The following is a 22,421-nucleotide window of genomic DNA, read 5'->3' on the forward strand; positions in this document are numbered from 1 at the left end:
TGAAAATGCACTGGGAAGTGCTTTTTTCAGCTAAGAATGAAGGTTAAAAACACAACAAATGCAGTGCAAGAATTAAAACTGAAGTCCAAGTTCAGAAGCTTGGAGAAGCACCACTCCACTAAATCCCCAGACAGGGCAGGGACCTGACTTTTAGGGATCTTAGGCTGGCAAACACCACCACACAAACAGGCAAGGCAAAATGTGCACAGACTTCCTTTACCCCACCGTACGTTGCTGGAGAGCTGGAAATCATAAGGGGAGTCTGGTGCTGGAAAGTCTCTGAAGGAAACTCTTTGCTTCTAGCAAGATGAATAATACAGCTGTTCCCTAGTTGTGAGCAAACACTACAAAGGAATAATTAGAAACTATCTGACCTGAAACCCACATGCCCATTACTGTGGTATTTTTCCACCTACTCCAGGTGAAACAGAAGATGGGCTGGACCTGGAAGGAGAGGGGTGGAGTGGCAGCACAAGATGCTGATTTATAAAGCACTAGCAAACAGTGCTCTTTCTCCACAGGCTTTGGACAACGAACTCGTCCTGCCTGAAGGATGCCAAAGTGCAAGCAGGATTCCAGCTAACGTCTGCTTGCCAGCCGAGAGGGAACTACAACCTCTGTGAGCTCTTGCACTCCAACAGCCAAAACTGCTCCAAGCCACTTCATTCTCCAGTTGGGCTTTTGCTTTTCATCCAGAGATTTTGGCTTGGCTGTTTCATTCCATCAGGAAAGGAATAAACTCACCAGGATGGTAAAGGTGAGTACACACTTCATTGACTTACTGCTACTGCATATGTGTTTCTTTTTAAGAACAAGCATTAATTTAATTTTTAACATACATGTGTATATTATAAATATGAGTGAAGTAAAAAACAGTACACTGTTGGGCATCCTGTGTAATGACTAATATTTTCACTGTAGCTGAGCATGCACCATCTAATCCTAAAAAGTAAAGAGATCAGATTGGATAGGGAAGAATTCTAGGACTGGCTAGTTTCATAATCAACAATTTCATGAACACTACCCTTTTGCAAATGCCAAAGTCTGAGATTTTATGAAAATTTGCAGGTTAGAGGTTAAATATAGATCATGAATAGAAGTGATTAATATTTATTTTCTTTATTCTTTTCCTTCATCTGCTAAGTTCTCACAATAGATAGCTGTTTTCTTTCTCTCCTGGTCTCTATGTTTTATGGGGATTTGAAAAGCTGAACAGATTTTTGGGTAAGAGAGTTAAAAAGAGGAGGAGGAGGAAGGTGAAGGAAGAATCCCAACAGATAAAACAGATTGCGAATCTTTGGCAAGCTAGAAAAAATAGAACTTCTTGTAACAGATGTGTCCTTTATCTGAGATTCATGCATTCACAATCACCAAGCAAATTCAAGTGCTACAGGAAAAGAAATTCAGATTTTTAACTCCCCAAACTCCTCACCAGCTTTTAGCTTTTCCCTTCCTCAAGATACAATGTCAATATTTCAATATTCCTCTAATTAAAGGGCATCTGAGGACAAGGTACCACTTCTGAGTTCAGAATAGTATTAAGTAATAAGATGTTGCAACCCCTTTTTTTTCTCTTGTTTCCATTACTTGAGCTCTCTAGTTTAGTCTGTATGTAATTAAGATATCTACTCCCAATTCATCTGAAATATTACCTCTGCAGGAGTCCAAACACCGACAAATGCCCTGCAGAGTATGCACATCCTCATTAGACAGATGGCAGCAGCAGCCTACGAGCTCATCTGCCCCACTAGTGAAGCACAGCATCAGATAAGATCCAGTATGACTCTCATGAAGCTCTGATGGTTTATCTGTAAGGAAGCCTTGGAAATGAGGTCAACCAATACCTCTGCCAAGGCACGGCATGTAGTTTACAAGATAATTAGGATCTGGAACGTTATGATTACAGAAGCCAGTAAATTAGCAACACAGGAAGTTTGCCCTTCAGACTACGGTATTAACATATAAATTAGGAAACAGCAGCCCCTCCCAAGTTATCAATAATAATCAATAATAAAACCCACATTGCCAGAGGCTTGGTAGCTTCCCTAAGTTAACAGTTTCCTGTACCCAGTAGTAGTTTGCTAACTCCCTGTTAGTTCTGAGTTCCAGGTGAACATAAACAGACTTGTTTTAGTACCTCTATTTCTCACTATGTGATAGAGTGTAAACATGCAAATATTAAATTTAATTAAAAAAGAAAAGTAAATCTTGAAGTCATGTATCTAAACAGCTCCAGGAACAGGCAAGTTCTCAGTGAATATTTTTTCCTCTCTCCTTTCCTTTAAAAAATCTTTTGCTTTTTCATCAATCTCTTCCTTGGAGCTGATAAATGACTTAATGGTTTTCACTAGTAATGCTGAGGTCCTGGGGCAGCCTTCCTACACTTTGTGTTAGACCATAAACTACTAAAAGTGTTGCCCATCTCTAAAGGAATCACTATAACTTACACCTGCTGAAGATCTGACTATGACTGCTGTAACACAAACTGGAGAGATCTCAGGATATACTGGAACTAGCACTCTAAGTTGCCAGGAGAAAGAGACAGTAGCAATTTGTCTTTAAAAAAAAAAAAAAAAAAAAAAAAAAAAAAAAAAAAGAGTAGATTTGTCAGTTTTACTTGTTTGGGGCAATTTTTACTGCTTCCTTAGAGTCCCAGCACATGTTCACAACAATGCCAAAACCTTCTTTCTTTTACAGAAGTCTGATGTTTACTCGGTTGAGCTCCATGGGACAAAAGATATAGAAAAAACAGAGATAGAAGATGAAGAGAAGTACAAAGACTTGAAAGGCAACAAGAAAAAAAAGAAGACAGAAGACCTTAAGAAAGAATTGGAGCTGGTGAGTGTTTCTAAGCCTTTCCCCTTTATACCCAGCAGCCTCTACCCACTGTCTGAAATCCAGTGATGGGGAGTGAAATGCCAGTGCACTGTCATTTGAACAGCAGACACCCCGCACTGAAAACTCTAACAGGGATGGATTCACTTCCTCACGCTCCTGAAGTGTGCCAGAAAACAGTTGTGCAGGATTAATACCTATAATGAAAGAATTATTCTGGCTTAATTAAGCCACCAATGGTACAGAACATTATCTCCCCAAAGAGGAGATATTCCCCAGATGGAATAACATTAATCAGTATTTCCTGTGAACAGCCACTTGCACAGTCAAGTCAGGAAACAGAGGGAGAAGCAGCAGCATAACATTTTGCTCCAGAGATTTCCAGTAGATCTAAAGGCATGACTCAGCTTTAAGCATGTTTTTTTCCCCAAACTAACTGCCCTATACCTCAAGGACATCGCACTAAGCTCAACATACCTGGCTTGCTACTGACCTCCTGCTGATCTTGGATAAGTTGCTTCCTCTCTATACCTTTCAGTTTCCCAATCTGAAAAATGAAGGTAATTACACTGCCCTCTTTTCTGAACTGCTTTGAGAGCAACACATAGGAGAGGCTATTTATGGGCTAGGTGGTACTTCACAGGTAAGGAAACCCCAAAATGAGCCACCAGTTCAACCACCACATTTCCAAGATCTATCCAGTACCAGCTAAATAATTCTTAATGTATATTATCTTTGCCACCAGGGGATGTAACATCACTCTCTTGTTTCTAAAGAGAAACCAAAGCCCAGACAAGCTAATTGACTCATCCAAGTACCAATGAATCATTCTGTGAAAACAATTGTGAGATCTCTCAAATTCTTGGCTTCTAAATCTCAGTTCAGCAAAGATATAATTAGGTCAATGATACCACAGAGGTGTCACTGCAGGAAAGGAGAAGAGATTTGAGATTTCCCTCTCCCACACCCTTTTTAACTGTGGTTAGAACCTGCTGCTTCTCTCTCCAAGACTGCGGCGAATAATTTCACATACCCTTCCTTTGTCAATCAAGTCCAGATTGTTGTCATGTATTCTGACACCACACCCTTTCTTCTATCAACATATTGCCTATGGTACTGGGTCTTGTAGCGTGTAAAGAGGAGCTATTTATCTAAAAGAAGCACAGATATTTGTGGCAAGCAATATTAACATGAAAGCACCGTTCTGTTCTTGTGACAGATTTATTGGAGGAAGGAACTATTCACAAAAGTACTCTAAAAATCGAAAGAAAATACCATTTTCCAGTGGAAGATCTTTTGCTTATCAATGTGCAAACTGCATATATTGTATTCATGAAAGTGGGATGTCATACTAGCAACTGGATCCATGGTCCCAGATCCAGGCAGTCTGAACATTCTCCAGATCCTGAAATAAAATTTTCAACAGCCTGACATTTTGCTCACTACCATTTTCTCTTTCTTTTGAAATCTAGGATGACCACAAACTCAGCACATCAGAACTGGAGGAAAAGTACAGTACAAGCATCACCAATGTAAGTCCATAGGGCTTCATTAAGAAACAGCTTGCATCAGTTGCCTTACTTTGCCTCTGGCTTACCCAAAGCTTCCTAGAAGTGGCAGGAAAACATTAAAATCACCACTCACACACAGCTGTATGTGTGGATGCATCCATACATGAGTATGGTGCGCTAACTCCCCATAAAACCTAAACCAGCAAGTCAATGTGCAGCCCTGCCCTGGATTTAAACTGGAGTTTCTCTCAAGTATGACCTACTTTTTTGAAATAAAAATCCCCATACAAAACGTGACCTCAAAGTTGGCACCAGGAACTCAGCTTTTATCAAGTTTTTATCTGATATTTCAATTTCACTACAGTTCTTTTTTCACTGGCAGTGTCTGTAACAACCTATAGCAAAAAAGTGCACGGGAAATGAATTTATCTTGAAGGAAACTCTAGATTTGAAAAACTATACACCTGAGCCCTTTTGAAAGTGCTGCAACATGGCCAGAGTACAGACAAGAATTTCAAGGAACCCATAAATGACAGATTTCTTGGTGGAAATGCAGAAAGAGCAGCAAAAGAACCATTTTCTGTTCTTCTCCAGCTTTCCAAATGCTTAGCACAGGTATACTTGACAGATAGCCGATAGAGTGAAAACTCGTAATGGACACAGATCCTAATTCAACGCTCCAGTAAAGAAATAACTGTTTCTTTATACCAAATAACTAACAGTAGCCACTCTGAAATCCCAAAGTCTGGAAACCAAAGATGCAGGTTACTGCAGTTCATCTGTGACACAAACAATGTTTAAGAAAAAAAACAGCACGCAAATTTTGTTCTGAGTTGAGAGAAAAACCTGTTTTCTGTGACTTCATTTTAAACACGTCATTTACTTTTGCAGGGCCTCTTTAGTGCAAGAGCTGCAGAGATTTTGGCTCGGGATGGTCCCAACTCACTCACTCCTCCCAAAGCCACTCCTGAAATTGTTAAGTTCCTCAAGCAGCTGGTGGGAGGGTTTTCCATCCTCTTATGGATAGGAGCCACCTTCTCTTGGATTTCGTTTGGCATTCAGCTCGCCCAGGGAACTGAATCAGCCTTTGACAATGTAAGTATTTGAATAACCACAGAGTATTTCACCCTTTTGACAATCTAAGTAATTTACATATTACTTCACAGTTATTCAGTAACTACAAGGAGACCTTTTATTCTTTCAGGACTTTCCCTCTGCTACCAAACATTTCTGATAAACGGTCAAACAAGTGACAAACCACTTCTGTCTAAGAGCACCTGTCCAAAGGTTTTATAACCCCTACCCATAAGAATAATAACCAAGTACTCACAATAGCAATACTGAAGTCCACAAAGGAGACCATACTTGATCATTAGCAGGAAGAAACTTGAAAGCACTTATCTTAAACTGTCTTTGAACCTGACCAATACCTCATTTTAAGAGTCTCCTGAAACAACACAGAACTATGATTTATTCTAGCAGAGGAATTGCTGAACATTTGTCTTAAATTAACCAAATTATGTCTTTTATTCATTAGCTCTACCTTGGTATTGTCCTGGCACTGGTTGTCATCCTCACTGGTATCTTTGCTTATTATCAAGAAGCTAAAAGCACAAACATCATGGCCAGCTTCAGTAAAATGATTCCACAGGTGAGAATAATCGATGCCTTTCATTTGAGATAGAAGTTCATTCTAATAATGCACCTCGAAATGAGAAAAGCACAATGAGCCAGCTTGAATTTACCTCTTGGTAGGAGGTTTAGAGGAAGGCACAATGCTGATTTTTGTCACATTTCTGTCTTTCAGCAAGCTCTTGTCATCAGAGATGCACAAAAGAAAGAACTGCCAGCAGAACAGCTGGTGGTTGGGGACATCGTGGAAATAAAGGGTGGAGACAGGATCCCAGCAGACATTCGTCTGATTTCTGCTCAGGGTTGTAAGGTACAGTACTTTGTAGAGCATGGGGAAAAGAGGAAAAACATGCTTAGAGACTTTTTATTACATATAAAGAATTTCTGTGCACCCAATAAGAGTTATTAGAGCTTTAATTAGACATAAATCTAACTAAATCATAGAGTGCAGAAGCTATAGTGTGATAGTCAGCTCATCTAACACTAACATCTCTACTCCCTGAACATCAGAAGAGGCGATTTGGTCCACACCACGTTCTAGCAATGCTCTTTGCCAGGACAAAGGCAGAAACACCAATACAGAATTAAGAGTTTCCATACACCTGAAGGAAGACCTTCAAACCATGCTTTCTTTCAGGCTGCTACTGAAAATCCCACTAACAGACACATAACATTGACTGAGCTGGATTCCCACAGAAACACATTCTCTCAGTGACAACGGCCAATCTCTCAGAGAAAAGGCACTGCGAGATTATGGCCCTGTCACCGATGTTTCAACATGCTGCTGCCTTGCCTTCTGGGCTAGATGTAACTGCATATTACTAACTTTAATATGGGCATGTCTCCGTTTCATTAAAGGTGGACAATTCTTCACTCACAGGGGAATCAGAACCACAGGCTCGTTCCTGTGATTTCACCCACGACAACCCATTGGAGACGAAGAATATCGCATTCTACTCCACCACTTGTGTGGAAGGTATGTACAGAGACGGAGAAGAGCCTCCAGAAATGGCACTCTTACAGGGCACTGCATAATGCTGCTAACTCATTTTAAACAATTTTGCTTCAAAGAATTCCAGAAAGGTTTAGCTGCTCACAGGAAAGTATTGCCCCAAGCACACCAAAATAAAGCCTTAAGCACTGGGATGGTCATACCTCTTAGTATCAACCAGTGAGACATTTGTTTTAATACTTACCCTGGTTACAGGTGCAACAAGCAATTAATTGCAGTTTCCTTGTGGTCTTTCCATCACTATCTTTAAGAATGTCGAGTTGCAGATGCTTCTAAGCACTTGTGGAAGCTTCTGTGTAAGGGCTTTGCACATATAAAGGTGCTCATTCTCAGGGCCAAAAGGTATGTGTGTCATACCTAATAAAATACCTGGTATGAGACTGTACAGCGCCCAGGATCACTCTTCATTCCTACTGCAGTGCAATCCAAAAATACTCCAAGTAATGAAAACAGCTTATGTCTTTCTATCTCTTTAATGGCAAAGATATACTAAGGGGAAGACTGTAATTCTGGAGTGAAGTTTCAATCACATTAAGGCTGAGAAGGGTCTTCATCAATCAGTACGGGTTACAGAAGACAGGATTAGTCTCTCCTGGAGCTGACAGTCTTTTATTTCTTTGCAGGCACTGCCACTGGCATTGTAATCAACACTGGGGATCGCACTATCATCGGGCGGATTGCCTCACTGGCATCGGGAGTAGGGAATGAGAAAACACCCATCGCTATAGAGATAGAACATTTTGTCTACTTGGTGGCAGGAGTGGCCATTTCTGTCGGTGTTCTCTTCTTCATTATATCTATTTCTCTGCGATACAAGATTCTAGACTCCATCATCTTTCTCATTGGCATCATTGTGGCAAATGTGCCAGAGGGACTGCTAGCCACAGTAACGGTAAGTCTATGTTTGAATTTACTGTTTGCCACTGTAGTTCTCCAGTTATTACCACAATTCATCACTTGTTAAGTTTATTGTAGTGTAACAGTAAAAAACAGATTATCCTTTAAGTGACCTGGCTGAGATGAGTTGGAACTAGGGGTGGTTTATTCCATGAAACTGAAGGGACAAGCATTTCATTTGGGAATTCTGTCTTAACTAAGCCATTAATCTTAAAAGCTTCAGCACAACAATCCAGTTTGAAATAAGGTTCTTCAAGTACCGTTCTCCCTCAATTGCTAACCAGTAGAATGATGTGATTCATTTCTCCACAACCTGTTCCTATTTGGAAATGAGGATATTGTACCCTAAAAGTTGCATGAAAATTTCACTTACCAACACACATAAAGCATCACTAAAATCCCTGGCTGAGAAGCAGTACATCTGCTAAGCACTGTTAGCCCTAAAGTACACCAACAGCGAACAACCAGCAGTACTGCAATAATGAAGAGAACCATTTCAGGTTTCATTAAGTTGGTGATTAGGACACACACACCCCCCCCCTGCATTGTAGGTTTTGCCATCTAAACCAGCCTCTTAACTGATATGACGTTCTTATTTCTATCAGCAGGCAAGCGGGTTCCTCTCAGCAGCAAATGTACTTTTGCTAGTTACAGCCAAACCTCTGACCTTAGCAATGCTTACTAAGTGCTAAGAAATGCACTCAATCAAAAGATAAATTTAAAAAAAAATATGTTCTCTTCCTAAAAAAACCCCACCAAATATAAAAACCCTAGCAGAAGTATATAACCTCAGTGTATCATTCTGTAGCTGCACCTCACTAACAGGGAGCTGAACTCCTTTTCTTCTGCCAGGTGAGTCTGTCTCTGACAGCCAAGCGGATGGCGAAGAAGAACTGTCTGGTGAAGAACTTGGAAGCTGTAGAAACACTTGGTTCCACCTCCATCATCTGTTCCGACAAGACAGGGACCCTCACTCAGAACAGGATGACTGTCGCTCACCTCTGGTTTGATAATCAGATCTACTCCGCCGACACCAGTGAAGATCAAACAAGTAAATAGGGCAGTGGGGGATGTGGGAAGGGGAAACTATTTGGGATCCAACCTGTAGTGTTTCACACCTACTGGCTGTCAAACTGATGTCAATGGCAATGTCTGGAGGAGGTTCTAATCCTCCCTTTGCTGATCCCTTTGCTGACAGTACACTTAGCAGGGAAATAAACAGAGAAGTATCATCTAAGCAATTCTGCCAGAACTACTAACTAATGGATGTAACAGTTTGTATCAAACTGGTTTTCTGTAACAGAACCTCTCAAAACAGCAATTTTCTTCTGCAAATAAGTCAACCCTGTTATTTCAAACGTAAGCTTCTGCTCCCGTCATGCAACATGCTTAGGGATGCAATATTTATTTTGCTTCTTCTCAGCCCAGCCTTTCGATCAAAGTTCTCCATCATGGACAGCATTATCAAAAATTGTAACTCTCTGCAACCGGGCGGAATTCAGACCAGGACAAGAGAATGTCCCAATAATGAAGGTATTGCCTACTTCACATCAGCTTATTATCTTCCTCTGTGAGAACTATACGAGTTGTTCTGTTTAGCTTTAGAAATCCCCTCCATTTTACCATGTCAATCTTTTAAGTCCCTATTTATATTGTTACTGGTATACACTGGCAAAAAGACAGGGGAAAAAAAACCACAAAGCCAAGGGCAACTGTCCCTATAAGGAAAAAGACAATTCAGGTACCAAGAATCTGTACATTAGTAAATTATTTCATTATTAATGTAATATAGCAAGACAGAAAAGGTAAACATGTCTTAATTATTTGTCTTTACACATGACTGCTGAAGGGGGCAAATTCTGGTGACTAGAACAACTAGAACAAATCCATGATTTCTACTGTTTACTTTATCAAGGCCTTCCTCAAAGTCAGTTACTTCGTGCATGAGGTAGCTCATCCGTATGCCCCTGCTGCTACCCAAAATTGCATTACAAAGCCTCCACACAAACCAGAAAGTGATCATAAATCTTCTGATTTCCCAGAATAAAGTGTTAATTTCATCTCTATGCTATAGCCTAGTTATAGTATCAGGTGCAAATCAGATGTCCTGAATTTTACTGAAATAATTTTCCAGGACAACCTGAACATAGCAACATAATTCACTGCTGCTTAAGCATACAACATGTTATACAGGCATGGAATGTCTCCTGATGGAAATGCAGATATGCATGTGCAATAAACCATTTCTTCTTCTGTGCATACAGAGAGTGGTGGTAGGTGATGCCTCTGAAACGGCTCTGCTGAAATTCGCAGAAGTCATTTTGGGTGACGTTATGAATATTAGAGCGCAGAACAAGAAAGTGGCTGAAATTCCATTCAACTCTACGAACAAATTCCAGGTGTGTTTCATTTGTGGAAATTATCCCAGACTGTTTCAAACTTAAACTGTTTCTACCACTGGGTCTAAGACAACTATTTCTAACCTGAAAGTCTTACTGTGGTAGTTCATTAAGACAGAGAAAATCTAAGCTATAATAAGTGTGGCTCATTACATTTGGTGGAACGTATGATAACCTCATGGAAAACAAGAAACATTACTCCCATGCAAAGTGACCAAAACTAGAAACAAATGCGGATCACGTATGCTCTTTCAAATAATTTCATATTTGTGGCACACAGCTTTCCATCCATGAGACTGATGATCCCAACGACAAACGCTTTCTGCTGGTGATGAAAGGTGCCCCCGAGAGGATTTTAGAGAGATGTAGCACCATCATGATCAACGGCAAAGAAGAACCATTGGACAGTGAAAAGGCAGAAGCTTTCCAAACAGCATACATGGAGCTGGGGGGCATGGGAGAGAGAGTGCTGGGTGAGTCCAACCAGAGGGACTGTCAAAGAACTGTGGTGTAAAATAGGGTTTTAAATCTTGGTATGATCCAGTGTGTCTGGACTTCATTCCTCTTTGCAGTAGAGGGGAAAAAAGGAAAGTGTACAGCATCCTAAGCAGTGTGTTAAAACCACACTGACGTGCTGTAAGGTCTCTGTGGCAGGAATGCCCTTCCTGCTCTGTGCTGATGGTGATCTGCCACACTGCACAGCCAAAAAAACCCATAAATAACCCAACAAAGGAAATCGCTCTTTCCTGCTGACAGTTATCACCAGCTTTGCCACGTGAAACACTGACTCAGTATCAGGTTTGATGTGAAGGTTACAATGGCAGGTTAAAAAATCCTCCATGAAAAGCTAATGCTTAAATGCACTGGAGTTCTACGGACAAGAGCAAAGCCTGACACTATATGGCAAGCTCTGCTCTTTCTCCCACTATTTCCCATATGTCACATTAACTTAAGTTTCTTTTCAGGTTTTTGTCATTTGTACCTGCCTGAAAATGAGTTTCCAGACACCTACGCATTTGACACAGATTCCATGAACTTCCCAACCTCCAACCTATGCTTCGTTGGGCTCTTATCTATGATTGACCCACCTCGTTCCACAGTGCCAGACGCTGTCTCTAAATGCCGCAGTGCCGGGATCAAGGTAGGAATTTTACAATGAAAAATACAGTGATTCTACAGGAAGACTAATGATAACAAAACTTTTAAGATCTTCCACCACATTGTCATTAAGTATCTTTCTAACAACAACTACCAAAAATCTAAACATTCGTTAATATCATTCTACTTGAAGGCCCCAAGTGGCAAAATAGTTCAATTTAGGTGGGAATCAGACTATACAAAGTGCATAGAACCCCCGAACTAGAAATCCAAATGGGGAAAAGCTCAGATACCGTCTCATCTGATCCATTTCTAGAACACAGAAACCAGGCCAGTGAGAATTACTTGCTTGTAAACAGTGTAGTTAACAGCAACAATCCATGAGAAGGCATTAGGACACAGAGCTACAGTTGCTCTGAACTTTTATGAAGAAGAATAATTAATTTCAAAACTGTTCAAATTGAATCTGAAGCAATAATTCTCCTAATTTCACCCCTGGGGACCCACAAGTAAACCTTCAGCTCTAGGCAGAGAGGCAATCTAGCTAAAGAAAGGAAAATGAGTATTTGGAATTACAGATCTCAGATGAAATGAATCCCAGGTCCCAGCCCTGATGAAATTTTCTGTAGTCTGAAGACAGACCTGGCGACTAGAAACTTTTCTTCAAGAAAAACAAGGAAGAAATGTGTCTTATCTGTCAGGACACTTTAGTCACAATGACCCATTTTAAGATGCAATATTCTAATAAACTCCCACCTCTGAGTATACCTAATATACATTACTACATAAAGGCTTCTTTATTCTGCATTATTCTAACCTCGTCGCCTGCGACAAGTTCTTCCTTTACAGCCCTGATAAAATAGCACCAATGAACAAGAGGTAGAGACCTGATGTCAATATAGAGCTAATTAAGTAATAGCCGTAATCTGTCATTGCTATGTACACAGCACAGCTTTCCAAGTGCAGATTCTAAACTGCTTCCTGGTCTACAACAATAGATATTTCACCTTATCTGACTCCAGCCACTGCATATACATTTGTCACTCACACTGAATGCTTGTCCCTTCCTCAGGTTATCATGGTCACGGGCGATCATCCAATTACCGCCAAGGCCATTGCCAAGAGTGTAGGCATCATTTCAGCCACCAGTGAGACCGTGGAAGATATTGCCAAGCGCCTCAACATTCCTGTTGAGCAAGTCAATAGACGGTAAGAGTAAACAGAGCATAGGGGATACCTACGGGCTCATTTGCTGAATGCCATGCCTTCTCCCCGCCCCCCCCCGCGCTTTTATAGCCTATTTCTGCATCCTGGCTGCTTTTTGCTTTTCTGTTTCTTCATACATACCCAGCCATTATGTCTACTCAATGTGCTATCTCTACCTAAATGATTATGTGTCTAGGTCAGTGGCTCTCATCTTCACTGGGCCTTGAAAAAACACTAGTAAATTGTACTTTGCAGATCACGTTGGACTTTGCTGTCACTGCCCACTTGACAAAGCACACACATGTGAAAAGCAAAATGCAGAATCATACGCCTTAAGGACCATCAATCCAGATTTCTCTTTCACCCATTAAATGTGAAAAAACTAACATCATAAGAGAAAGATAAAAGCTCTTTACAGAAAAGATGTCTTCCTCCTCCACCATCCCACCCTCCCACTCAAAGCCCTCTTTAAAATGCATTATCTGCTGTTATGTCTGCTTGGGAGGAAGCTTCAATTACTCCCCTCTGTAACTAGGTAACTGTAATTCACTCTGCATTTCTACAGTGGCTTTCATTCAACACCTGCTGATTAACAACCAATGCTTCTGAAATTAACTCAATTTGCTGCTTTCCTTACTATCAAGCCTCATACATTCTGTGACTGTGCTATTTTTACCTAAGCCTTTTGATTTGAAAATTTACCCAGCTTTCCCCTGGCTCTTACAGAGAAGCTACAGCAGCAGTAGTTAATGGGATGGAGCTGAAGGATATGAGCTTGCAGCAGCTGGATGAAATCTTGTGTAACCACTCGGAGATAGTTTTTGCTCGGACATCGCCCCAACAGAAACTGATTATAGTCGAAGGGTGCCAAAGGCAGGTGAGTAAGAGTTACCTACAGATAGGGCTATCGGGCATTCACAAGGCAACAGCTTTCTGCAGACACCATCCCCGAGGTGAGAGGGTGCAAGCTGATTTCCAGTGCTCACTAAGCTCTGTTTATATTCTTTTCACTGTGCAAGAACGTTATCTAACAGATTGCCACAAACACTGTCTGGACAGAATCTAAGCTACTCAAATTCCTGTCGCAGACTCACAACTCCTAGTGACAAAACAAGCTTTTCCTAAGTTTTCCTGGCTGGGAGCTGTACTGAAGGTCTGTCTTTTGCATAGAATTCTGAGAAGCTGCTGCTGTGCTGCACACAAAGCTTCCTGGGCAGAGACTGTACACTATTTGGGAAGGAGCCTTCCCTCAGGAATTATTTAAAGCCAGTTAAAAGCAACATGTTACCACATCCTCTCATCTTATCTCTTGTGGCCACTTAGACCTATGCAATTCCCGCCCACAGGAACGTTAGAAGTGAAGTAAGGTATGAATCCTGCAAAATGTCACAGCATGATTTATGTAGGACCAGGCCTTATCTTTGTTACTTTCAAAGACTATAAAACAACCCACAAAAAGCAGGATTTAAAGAGAGTCTGTCCCATCCATGGGCGGTAAAATCATGTAAAGGAGCACAGAGTGCAGCCAGCACAGAGGCAGAAAGGAAAAAAACGACATGTACAAAGCTCTGAAAAATATGCTAATTGTCATCAAAAGACTGTCCCCTCAGATACGACATCTTCTAAGTAAAAGCTGTGAACTGAAAGCCACACTACTGCTGTACCCAAACTTTGCAGAGAAGGAGAAGCGGCATAAGACATTAATTTTATTTTTGTGATTATGCCAGAGCTAAGCTTTCCAATCAGCATTAGTAGCTCTTTGAGTTTAAGCCTGAACTGCTTTCAGGAGAATTAAAAAAATAATAATAACAAAAAAGGATAATTTTTTTAAATTTATCTCTTTTTTTTTTTTTAATGGTCTTTGGCAGACAGGGGGTAAACATGTTCTGCACTGCTTAGACACCCACACTCCTGGCTCTTCAAAGGATGAAAGGGAACATCCCCCCCCGCCCAACTCCAGCCAGCCAGTCTACATGCTATGTTTAGTACTTAGAGCTTATAAGCCCTTCTGTACATGGCATTATTTATAGGTAGTGACATTGTGCTAAATCCCCACAGGGACAGGACGTTCACTATTCGTATTAATCAGTTTGTCAGGCTTTTTCCCATTCGGAACACTCTGCATTGCTATCAAGCCAGGAACTTTCACATCAACTAGAACAGGACTTTTAGCTGCAGTAGATGGTTTCATTGGAGGATAACAAAGGAGCTGAGTTGAATAATCAGAGTTTTCCACCCTTTCCATTACTAGTGCAGTTCTATCATACACTGGCAGTGACCAGAAGTTGCTGGGAAAGGATGAGAATGGGGTCTAACTGAACAGTTACATAATTTACAATTAAGATAAAAACTCACTGATTCTATAAGCACTTCACAAAAGAAAGGACAAAGATAGAACATGTTATGTCAACTGAATCTCCCAGAGATGAGCCTAGACCTGCTCAGATGGGAATAGACCATATATATTATAGACAAATATCTAAATTTTTAAGCCCCCTTATATTCCACAGAAAGAAATGATCAGGTTAATTGCCTTTTAGGCGCATCTAATTTAGATCTCTGCTCTTCAGGATGCAGTACATCATATCCCTGCACTCCCTGCTTCTCTCTACTATGAAGGGAGTCTAGATGACAAACTCAGGCACAGACATCTATCACACACAAGTCTGAGGCTGCTGTATTAATCCTACCTAGAGTCTTTCTGATCACGGGCCATGTTTTATGCGGGTACAAAGAGGATTCAGAACTTCCTATCAGCATATTTCTTCTGGAGATTTAAAGACAGGGAGTGTGCTGAGAGCAGACAGTCCTTAGGGGAAGACAGCACCACCTCCTCAAAAACCCACATCTGGATCCTTTTGTGTGTTCCAGGGAGCAGTTGTTGCCGTGACTGGAGATGGAGTCAATGACTCCCCCGCTCTTAAAAAAGCAGATATTGGAATTGCTATGGGTATTGCTGGTTCTGACGCAGCTAAAAATGCAGCTGATATGGTACTGCTGGATGATAACTTTGCTTCTATTGTCACAGGAGTGGAAGAAGGTAAAAACAATGCTGCTATCCACTTTCTTAGCTGAAAGCTTCTGACAGCCACACAGCACTGGCGGGTCCTCCTGATCCTTCCCTCCTGCACTCCCTCCCTCCCTCCCTTTTTTTCTTTCTGAATTTGGAAATGTGATTTTGGTATTTGGAAAAATTGGGAATTAATTCCATATATAGACACATGACAGACATGTTGTTGCCCTCACACATAGCATCGGTCTGCTATTGCTGCTTGTTCAAAGTTTAGACCTTCCCATCTCATTCCTAGGCAGCTCTGAGCCTCACAAAGACATAAATTGTTTTCTCTACATTTTCACTTTATTACTTTCTCACACATGACCTTTACCGCGCTCCACCTAGGACAGTAACACATGTTCCACTCTTTCACCGTAAAGTGCTTTTGGTTTCTACTAAAACTACAGCGTATTGTGGAACTGGACTTTTTTCTTCAATCTTTAGACAATTTTTATATTCCCTTGAATTTTCAGATGGCTCTAGGGTAAGGAAGGTTAGCATTTTAAAAAAATAAACTCAAAATGCATGAAGAAACATATAAAGAAAGTAGATTTAAGCAGTAAATGTTTTCAAACTCATTTAGTTAAAAATGGAACTTTTTTCTGGAAAATGCTAGCTTTTACAGAAGTTTCTTCTTTTCCTTCAGGCCGCCTGATCTTTGACAACCTAAAGAAAACAATCGCTTACACCCTGACTAAGAATATTGCTGAGCTCTGTCCTTTTCTCATCTACATTATTGCCAGCATTCCAATGCCCATTGGCACTATCACCATCCTATTCATTGACCTGGGCACAGACATTGTAAGTTGGGGTCTTTTAAGTTATTTTCTGCTGAAGCACCATGACAAGTGAGAGGGACTGGGTGGGATATGCAAAGCACTGGAAGATTTAGTTGCCTTAAACTGAAGCTGAATAACAAGCTAGTGAAAGAGTAGAGGGCTAGATTAAAAGCATCCAGGTATAAAGAAAGAAAAGTAGAAAAAGAACCTGCAGAGGGGGAGCGAAAGAAAAGTCTTCTGATCCGTGCTGAAAAGCAAAACTCAGCAGTGTGCAAAAAAAAGGTCTCTGTGATCAAAAGATCACAGAGATTGCTGCAGGGACTTCAGTCAAAAGATCACAGAGATTGCTGCAGGGACTACAGGGGATGAATACCAGACATTTCATCAGAGCCTAGTCCAAAGAGAAGACTCTTTAATGTTTTCGGTATCCTCTAGCCCTTTGTATTGTCATATGATCATCAGACCTGGGAAACAGTTTCAGACTTCCCTCAAATCCTTTCTACATGTCAAGAAAAAGCTACACGGATCCTTCTTTCATTTGCTCTGTGTACTCTGAAAAGGCAGGGTATGTCAACAGAACCACTTGAGCACTGAAACTCTTCTGATAAGCATCTGAGAAGCAGAAATATGCTGCCACCGAGACTCTGATGGTTTATTTCTGTTCTAGATCCCCTCGGTTGCATTGGCCTACGAAAAAGCTGAGAGCGATATTATGAACAGGAGGCCTCGTAACAAAAGAAGAGACAGGCTGGTGAACCAGCAGCTCGCAGTATACTCCTATCTGCAGATCGGTAGGTTGGCCTGTTCCCCAAACTGGTGTTTTGTATCAAAAAAACAAGACAGGGTCAAGTTGATTCGTTTTTTAGAAAAGGGGAAGCTGAAAGTCAACTCCTTCCTCAGCAAACATACTGACTCCCTTCTGTTGGTCATTATTCAACAATAGAGCAGGTTTTTATTTACAGATACCAAGAACCTTAGAGCACTAAGAGCTCTGAAACTACCTTTAGACTCATGTCAAGTTTCATGCCATAGGAGATAGATCAACACTGATATCCAGCACATTCCCCAGTGCTCCTAAATTTTGCTTCTTCCTCATTTCTTCCTCTTATTTTGCAGGTGTCATGCAGGCTGTGGGAGCCTTTGTAACCTATTTTACCGTGTATGCTGAACAAGGTTTCCTCCCTTACACACTGCTTGGCGTGCGAGTCAAGTGGGAAAACAACGACATTAACGACTTTGAGGATTCATATGGACAGCAATGGGTAAAGCATTGAACCCACCTTGTGCTGTCTCTCACCCAACAGTTTCTTAAAATGTCTATACTCTCCTCCAAAACAAAGGATTAGGGAAAGAGAGAGAGATTTAAATGCAAAAATAATTAATTTTCATCTAACGATCCCTCAGGATAGACTCTTTAGAACTTCCTGCCTCCTAAGGTCTTTCATTCAGACTCCATTCTTTCATTCATTCTACAATTTGCCACCTTCTGATTCAAAGCCCCCAGACTTTATGTATAGACCCATCCTAATCTCTCAGCCCTGCTTCTGAACTGCACTACTGCGAAGTATTTTGCAGACTCTCCCTCCCCATTTCGCTCTTCGCTCCCCCTCACTCATTCTGCAGAAATCACAAGACACAAAAGCCATTAATAAATCAATATAAATACCTCCTTACACCAAGCTTGTGCTTCAGCCTCATGACTCAGCCACAGTAACTAGCGGACTAGAACAACTGGCCAAAATCTGATCATTACGTATCTAAATCTAGAATAACTCTGCATTTACACCTTAGTAACTGAAATCCTACCCTCAATGTTTGCAGTCACTTGCACAAGATAGGAGTGCTTAATATAGCACTGTTTGACTTTTCCTTTGCTTTGCAGACTAAATACCAGAGGACGTTCCTACAGTGGAATGGTTATACTGCCTTTTTTGTCAGCATCACAATTCAGCAAGTTGCTGATTTGATCATCAGGAAAACGCGGAGAAATTCCATTTTCCAGCAGGGTCTTTTCAGGTAAGTTTTACAGATTCTTTACCCAACACATAGGAAGATAAGTCAGCCTACTGCTAATTTTATAAGAAGGTCAGCTCAGTGATTTAGCCCACTCACATTCAGGCATTGAACAAAGACCGACTCTGACTTCCAGCAAACACAAATCTCAGATAAACATTTTATTACACCTCCTGCCACCCCCTTTCCTACTTCATGATAGGGCTTTTCTTTAAAGAACGACACTGTACTGGTTAATCTGAAAATGCATCATCTTAAAACTAACTCCCCATTCATTAAAATATTTGTTCCAAAAAAAGGGAGTTTCCTCTTCAGATTATTTTCTGAAGTTCTTTACATAGTTATCAATAGATAGCACATTTGGACTTCTCTGAGGTAACTTTAACCTCTGAAGAGATACCAGCTAGTTAAGCTCCCTAAGACAGCGCTGACTGCCCTCTGCCAAACACTCTGCACCTCTCAATCCCATGGAGGCCAGGGAGTTAATAAGATCTATTGCGTCCAAGGCCATACGTAAAAGCTGGCATTTAGTCAGAGTATTTCTGATAGGAAAGCAATTTGTTTTCCTTCCTTTATCTGCAGGTACAGAGCCTACACCTATGTATATTTCCTTCTTACATTTACATGTGAGTCACAGTGTGCACATTCACAGTGCAGCCAGAAGACATGAGTAACGTGCGCTGCACGTCTACCTAAAGCTTGCTTTCATCTAGGTAGGTCAGAGATGACACCAGGAAAAAACACAGGCATATGAGGTGTAAGACAGTGCTCCAGAGTCTTCTGTTTGTCTCATGCTTCTGTGTCTGCAATGTTCATCACCTGAAGCAGACGACTGAAGCTCCCCACCAGAGCACAACCCCTCTGAAAGCGGCACAGCCTTTGCTGTGGCCTCAGGTTTTTTATGCAAGGCCAGAAGCATGTAACCCGTCCTTTTTTGTTTTCTCGTAGGAACAAAGTCATCTGGGTGGGTATATTTTCCCAGATAGGAATCGCTCTGGTTCTTACCTATGGTCTTGGATATGTTACAGCCCTGAACTTCACACCGCTGAGGTGAGTTTTGGTGGTAGTGTACTTCCCTTGCCCTCCTTGTATGAACAGCCTCCCATTCTGCCAGAAACAGACAAATGGGAGCAGGACGCCCATGCAGCACAATGCAAGGACAAATAGTTAAGAATATTCTTTGTGAAGAACAAGGTGTACAATTTCTTGACCAAAAAGGGCATTATTTCTGTAGTTTCTGCAAAAATAAAAAAGCACTACTTTTTCTACTAGATTTACTACTGAGAATCCAGAAACCCACTTACGTAGAACAAACATTTTAGCATTTTATCCCAAATATTTTGGTGATATTAGATAGCATTTTACTTAATTTTATGCAAGCAGCTGTCATTTTAAATATATCACTATCAGAAATGTTCAATTTTTCTGCCAACTTCAGAGATTGTAATACCACCAGGCAACATTTCCTTCTGAATAGTATCTGGAATAAGTTAATTCAGTAACTACTGAAGATTGAGAGGCTTACATGCATGTCATTTATTTCTAACCATTTGAGTTCTTAAATTAGGGAGGAAAAAAAAAAAAGCCAAAAAGGCCAGATTCTCTTCTGGTAATATCAAATAGCAAAGACAGAGAGCCTAGGAGTGGTTAGATGCTTCTGAATGAGAACCTCTTCTCCCACTCCCAGGTTTCAGTACTGGTTTGTGGCTGTACCATTTGCCATCTTGATATGGGTCTATGATGAAGTCCGCAAGCTCCTCATCAGGAGATACCCAGGAAGTAAGTAGATTTTTTTAGTTTAGTACTTTAATATAAGGTGTCATTTCCTACCCTTTAATTCATACATCAACCTTAGCTGCCACTGACAGCTGGACTGCTTAAAATTGAACCATTTGTTCCTTTGTTACTTTTCCTTTCTGAGGAAAATATAACCTATTTTTTTCCCTCTCTCCCTTCTCCTACTGCAGGTTGGTGGGACAAGAACATGTATTATTGAAACAGTCCTTTCCACTGGTCTTCTTCCTCCTTGTGGAGAGCTCCTTCCCGACCTGACAGAGCCTCTGCTGCTTTAATGTCCTGTCTGTGCAATATCAAGCATGGGTTCGCCCCATGAAGGGCTGAAGAAATTTCATGAAGAAGTAAGGACTTTAGAGGTTGATACATTACCTCCCACTGTACTGTACTGTAAAACTGACGCTTGTCTAGAAATTAAATTTTACCTATTTTTGTAACAAGCACAATCTTCCCTCATTCAAAGATGAACTTGGAGAGCACTCTGAGAGGAAAACAAGTCTAAAGGAAAAAAAGAAAAGACAGAAGCCTCATATAATCTAAGGCATTTATTTGCACTAAAGTTCGTGTTTTCCGATTTTCTTCTTTTGGTGGAACTGAATTCCAAGCCAGTGCATACATAGGTCTGTATTACCTTACCAAGTGTAAAAATGCTGTATAGGAATAATTTGATAATAAAACTTTTTCCAGAAAACAGTTCTCTATCTGATTTTCTTATAAAGACTAAGAGAAACCGAGGTGAACAGGAAAGGACCTAACGTCTGCCAGGTCAAAGAGGAAAGAAGTGCACAGCTGCTTTTTTTGCCCCCATTAACAGACTAACATACTTCAAATACCTGTTCAGTTTTGACAAATACATCTTGAAAATCAAGGCCCAACCAGTCGACTTGAACACTTTGATATCAAATTCAATACTCACTTTCCAAAGGCCACAATCTCTATGGCAAACCAGACCTTAGTATGCATTAGATAGGTACAGTTAAAGTTCCATTTGCAACTTTATATGGTCACTTCAGCAAGAACCAGTAGGTACCACATCTTGTTGAGATAAAGGCTTTGCTTTGCAAATGATAAATGACGTGTATTAGTATTTCACATTTAAATACAAGTCTAGGTGAGCTTTAGAGAAGAAACAGGGGCAGGAAGAGAACTCCTAGTGCAGTAAAAGGCAAGAGGGATTTCCAGTGAGAGAGAAACCAAGAGAAGAACGGAGGGAGGGGAAAAAGAAGTGTTTTCCAGCCTACAGCTGGCCTGTTCCCGAAAGTCCACACCCTTCTGTGCCACAAGCTACTTTGCATTTTGTGAGCCTCCCTCCTCAAAACTCCTCTCCTTAATACCTGGCCGGGTATTACACTGAGTATCAATTATACTGCATATCAGTGTTTTTCACATATAGACATGAAGAAGAGGAATTACAAAGGAAGAAGGAAGAGAGACAAAAAATAAGCATGTAAACAATGGGCGAGTCCAAATTCCAGATACACAGGCTGCTTATCACTTGGTAACGTAACCCCATAACATGCCAACAACAAGTATGCGAGGTGCCAAGCTGACTCATTTCAACCCCTTGTCATTTGTCAGTAGTCAGGACTGATTTGTTTTGCCTGCTTAAAAGACAGGAAAAATATGAGGAGAAGCTATGTGGGCCAGCAACACAACCTGCTTTCCACCACCTATAGATGTGCAGTACTTAGCCAAAATGACACATTCAAGTACAGACAGAAGAGGAAAGAAAGAGGGGGAGCAGTTTTTGCACAATGTGGGGGCAGTTACTGAACAGAATCAGGAAAGAATATAGCTACGTTTGCTTTACTTCAAAAAGAAATTTTCTTTACATTTTCTTGAAAAAACTTATGGGAAAGATAACTGGACAGGTTGTTCACTCCTAGAATATACAAGACCTTAAAAGCACTTAAAAGTGCAGTAGTTGCAAAATCATCTGAAGAGTAAACAGTCTGTTTTCTCCCACTGGTTGAAGACCAAATCTACAACAAATTCTTACAAAAAGAAGCTTCTCTTGTTGTGCTTGAACTGTGCATAGTTATCAGCTCATAAACACATCACTCTGGAAGGAGAGTACTCTCCCTGAACACTGCAGTTGTTTCTGGCCTCCCTTTGTTACTTGCAGTACCTCAGCACCTCTGACTTCATTCACAGTCAACATATCATTTAACTCCTAATGCCAAACAAAAA

At 40.8% G+C, this 22,421-nt stretch overlaps 1 protein-coding gene across 1 annotated transcript; it reads left to right on the forward strand.

The window, feature by feature from the left end:
• The first annotated feature begins 525 nt into the window (after positions 1–525).
• ATP12A (ATPase, H+/K+ transporting, nongastric, alpha polypeptide) lies at positions 526–20,867 on the forward strand. The gene is made up of 23 exons (XM_014939942.1): positions 526–757; positions 2,698–2,838; positions 4,308–4,367; positions 5,238–5,441; positions 5,884–5,997; positions 6,154–6,288; positions 6,837–6,954; positions 7,614–7,882; positions 8,740–8,938; positions 9,311–9,420; positions 10,152–10,286; positions 10,567–10,759; positions 11,252–11,427; positions 12,457–12,593; positions 13,317–13,467; positions 15,462–15,630; positions 16,292–16,446; positions 17,092–17,215; positions 17,541–17,686; positions 18,307–18,440; positions 19,386–19,487; positions 20,125–20,216; positions 20,405–20,867. The coding sequence occupies exons 1-23, from the start codon at positions 749–751 to the stop codon at positions 20,431–20,433; spliced, it is 3,102 nt and encodes a 1,033-aa protein (XP_014795428.1). The 5' UTR covers positions 526–748; the 3' UTR covers positions 20,434–20,867.
• Positions 20,868–22,421: the final 1,554 nt, after the last annotated feature.

This window comes from Calidris pugnax, unplaced genomic scaffold, assembly GCF_001431845.1.
Source record: "Calidris pugnax isolate Ruff unplaced genomic scaffold, ASM143184v1 scaffold92, whole genome shotgun sequence".
Lineage (NCBI taxonomy): Eukaryota > Metazoa > Chordata > Aves > Charadriiformes > Scolopacidae > Calidris > Calidris pugnax.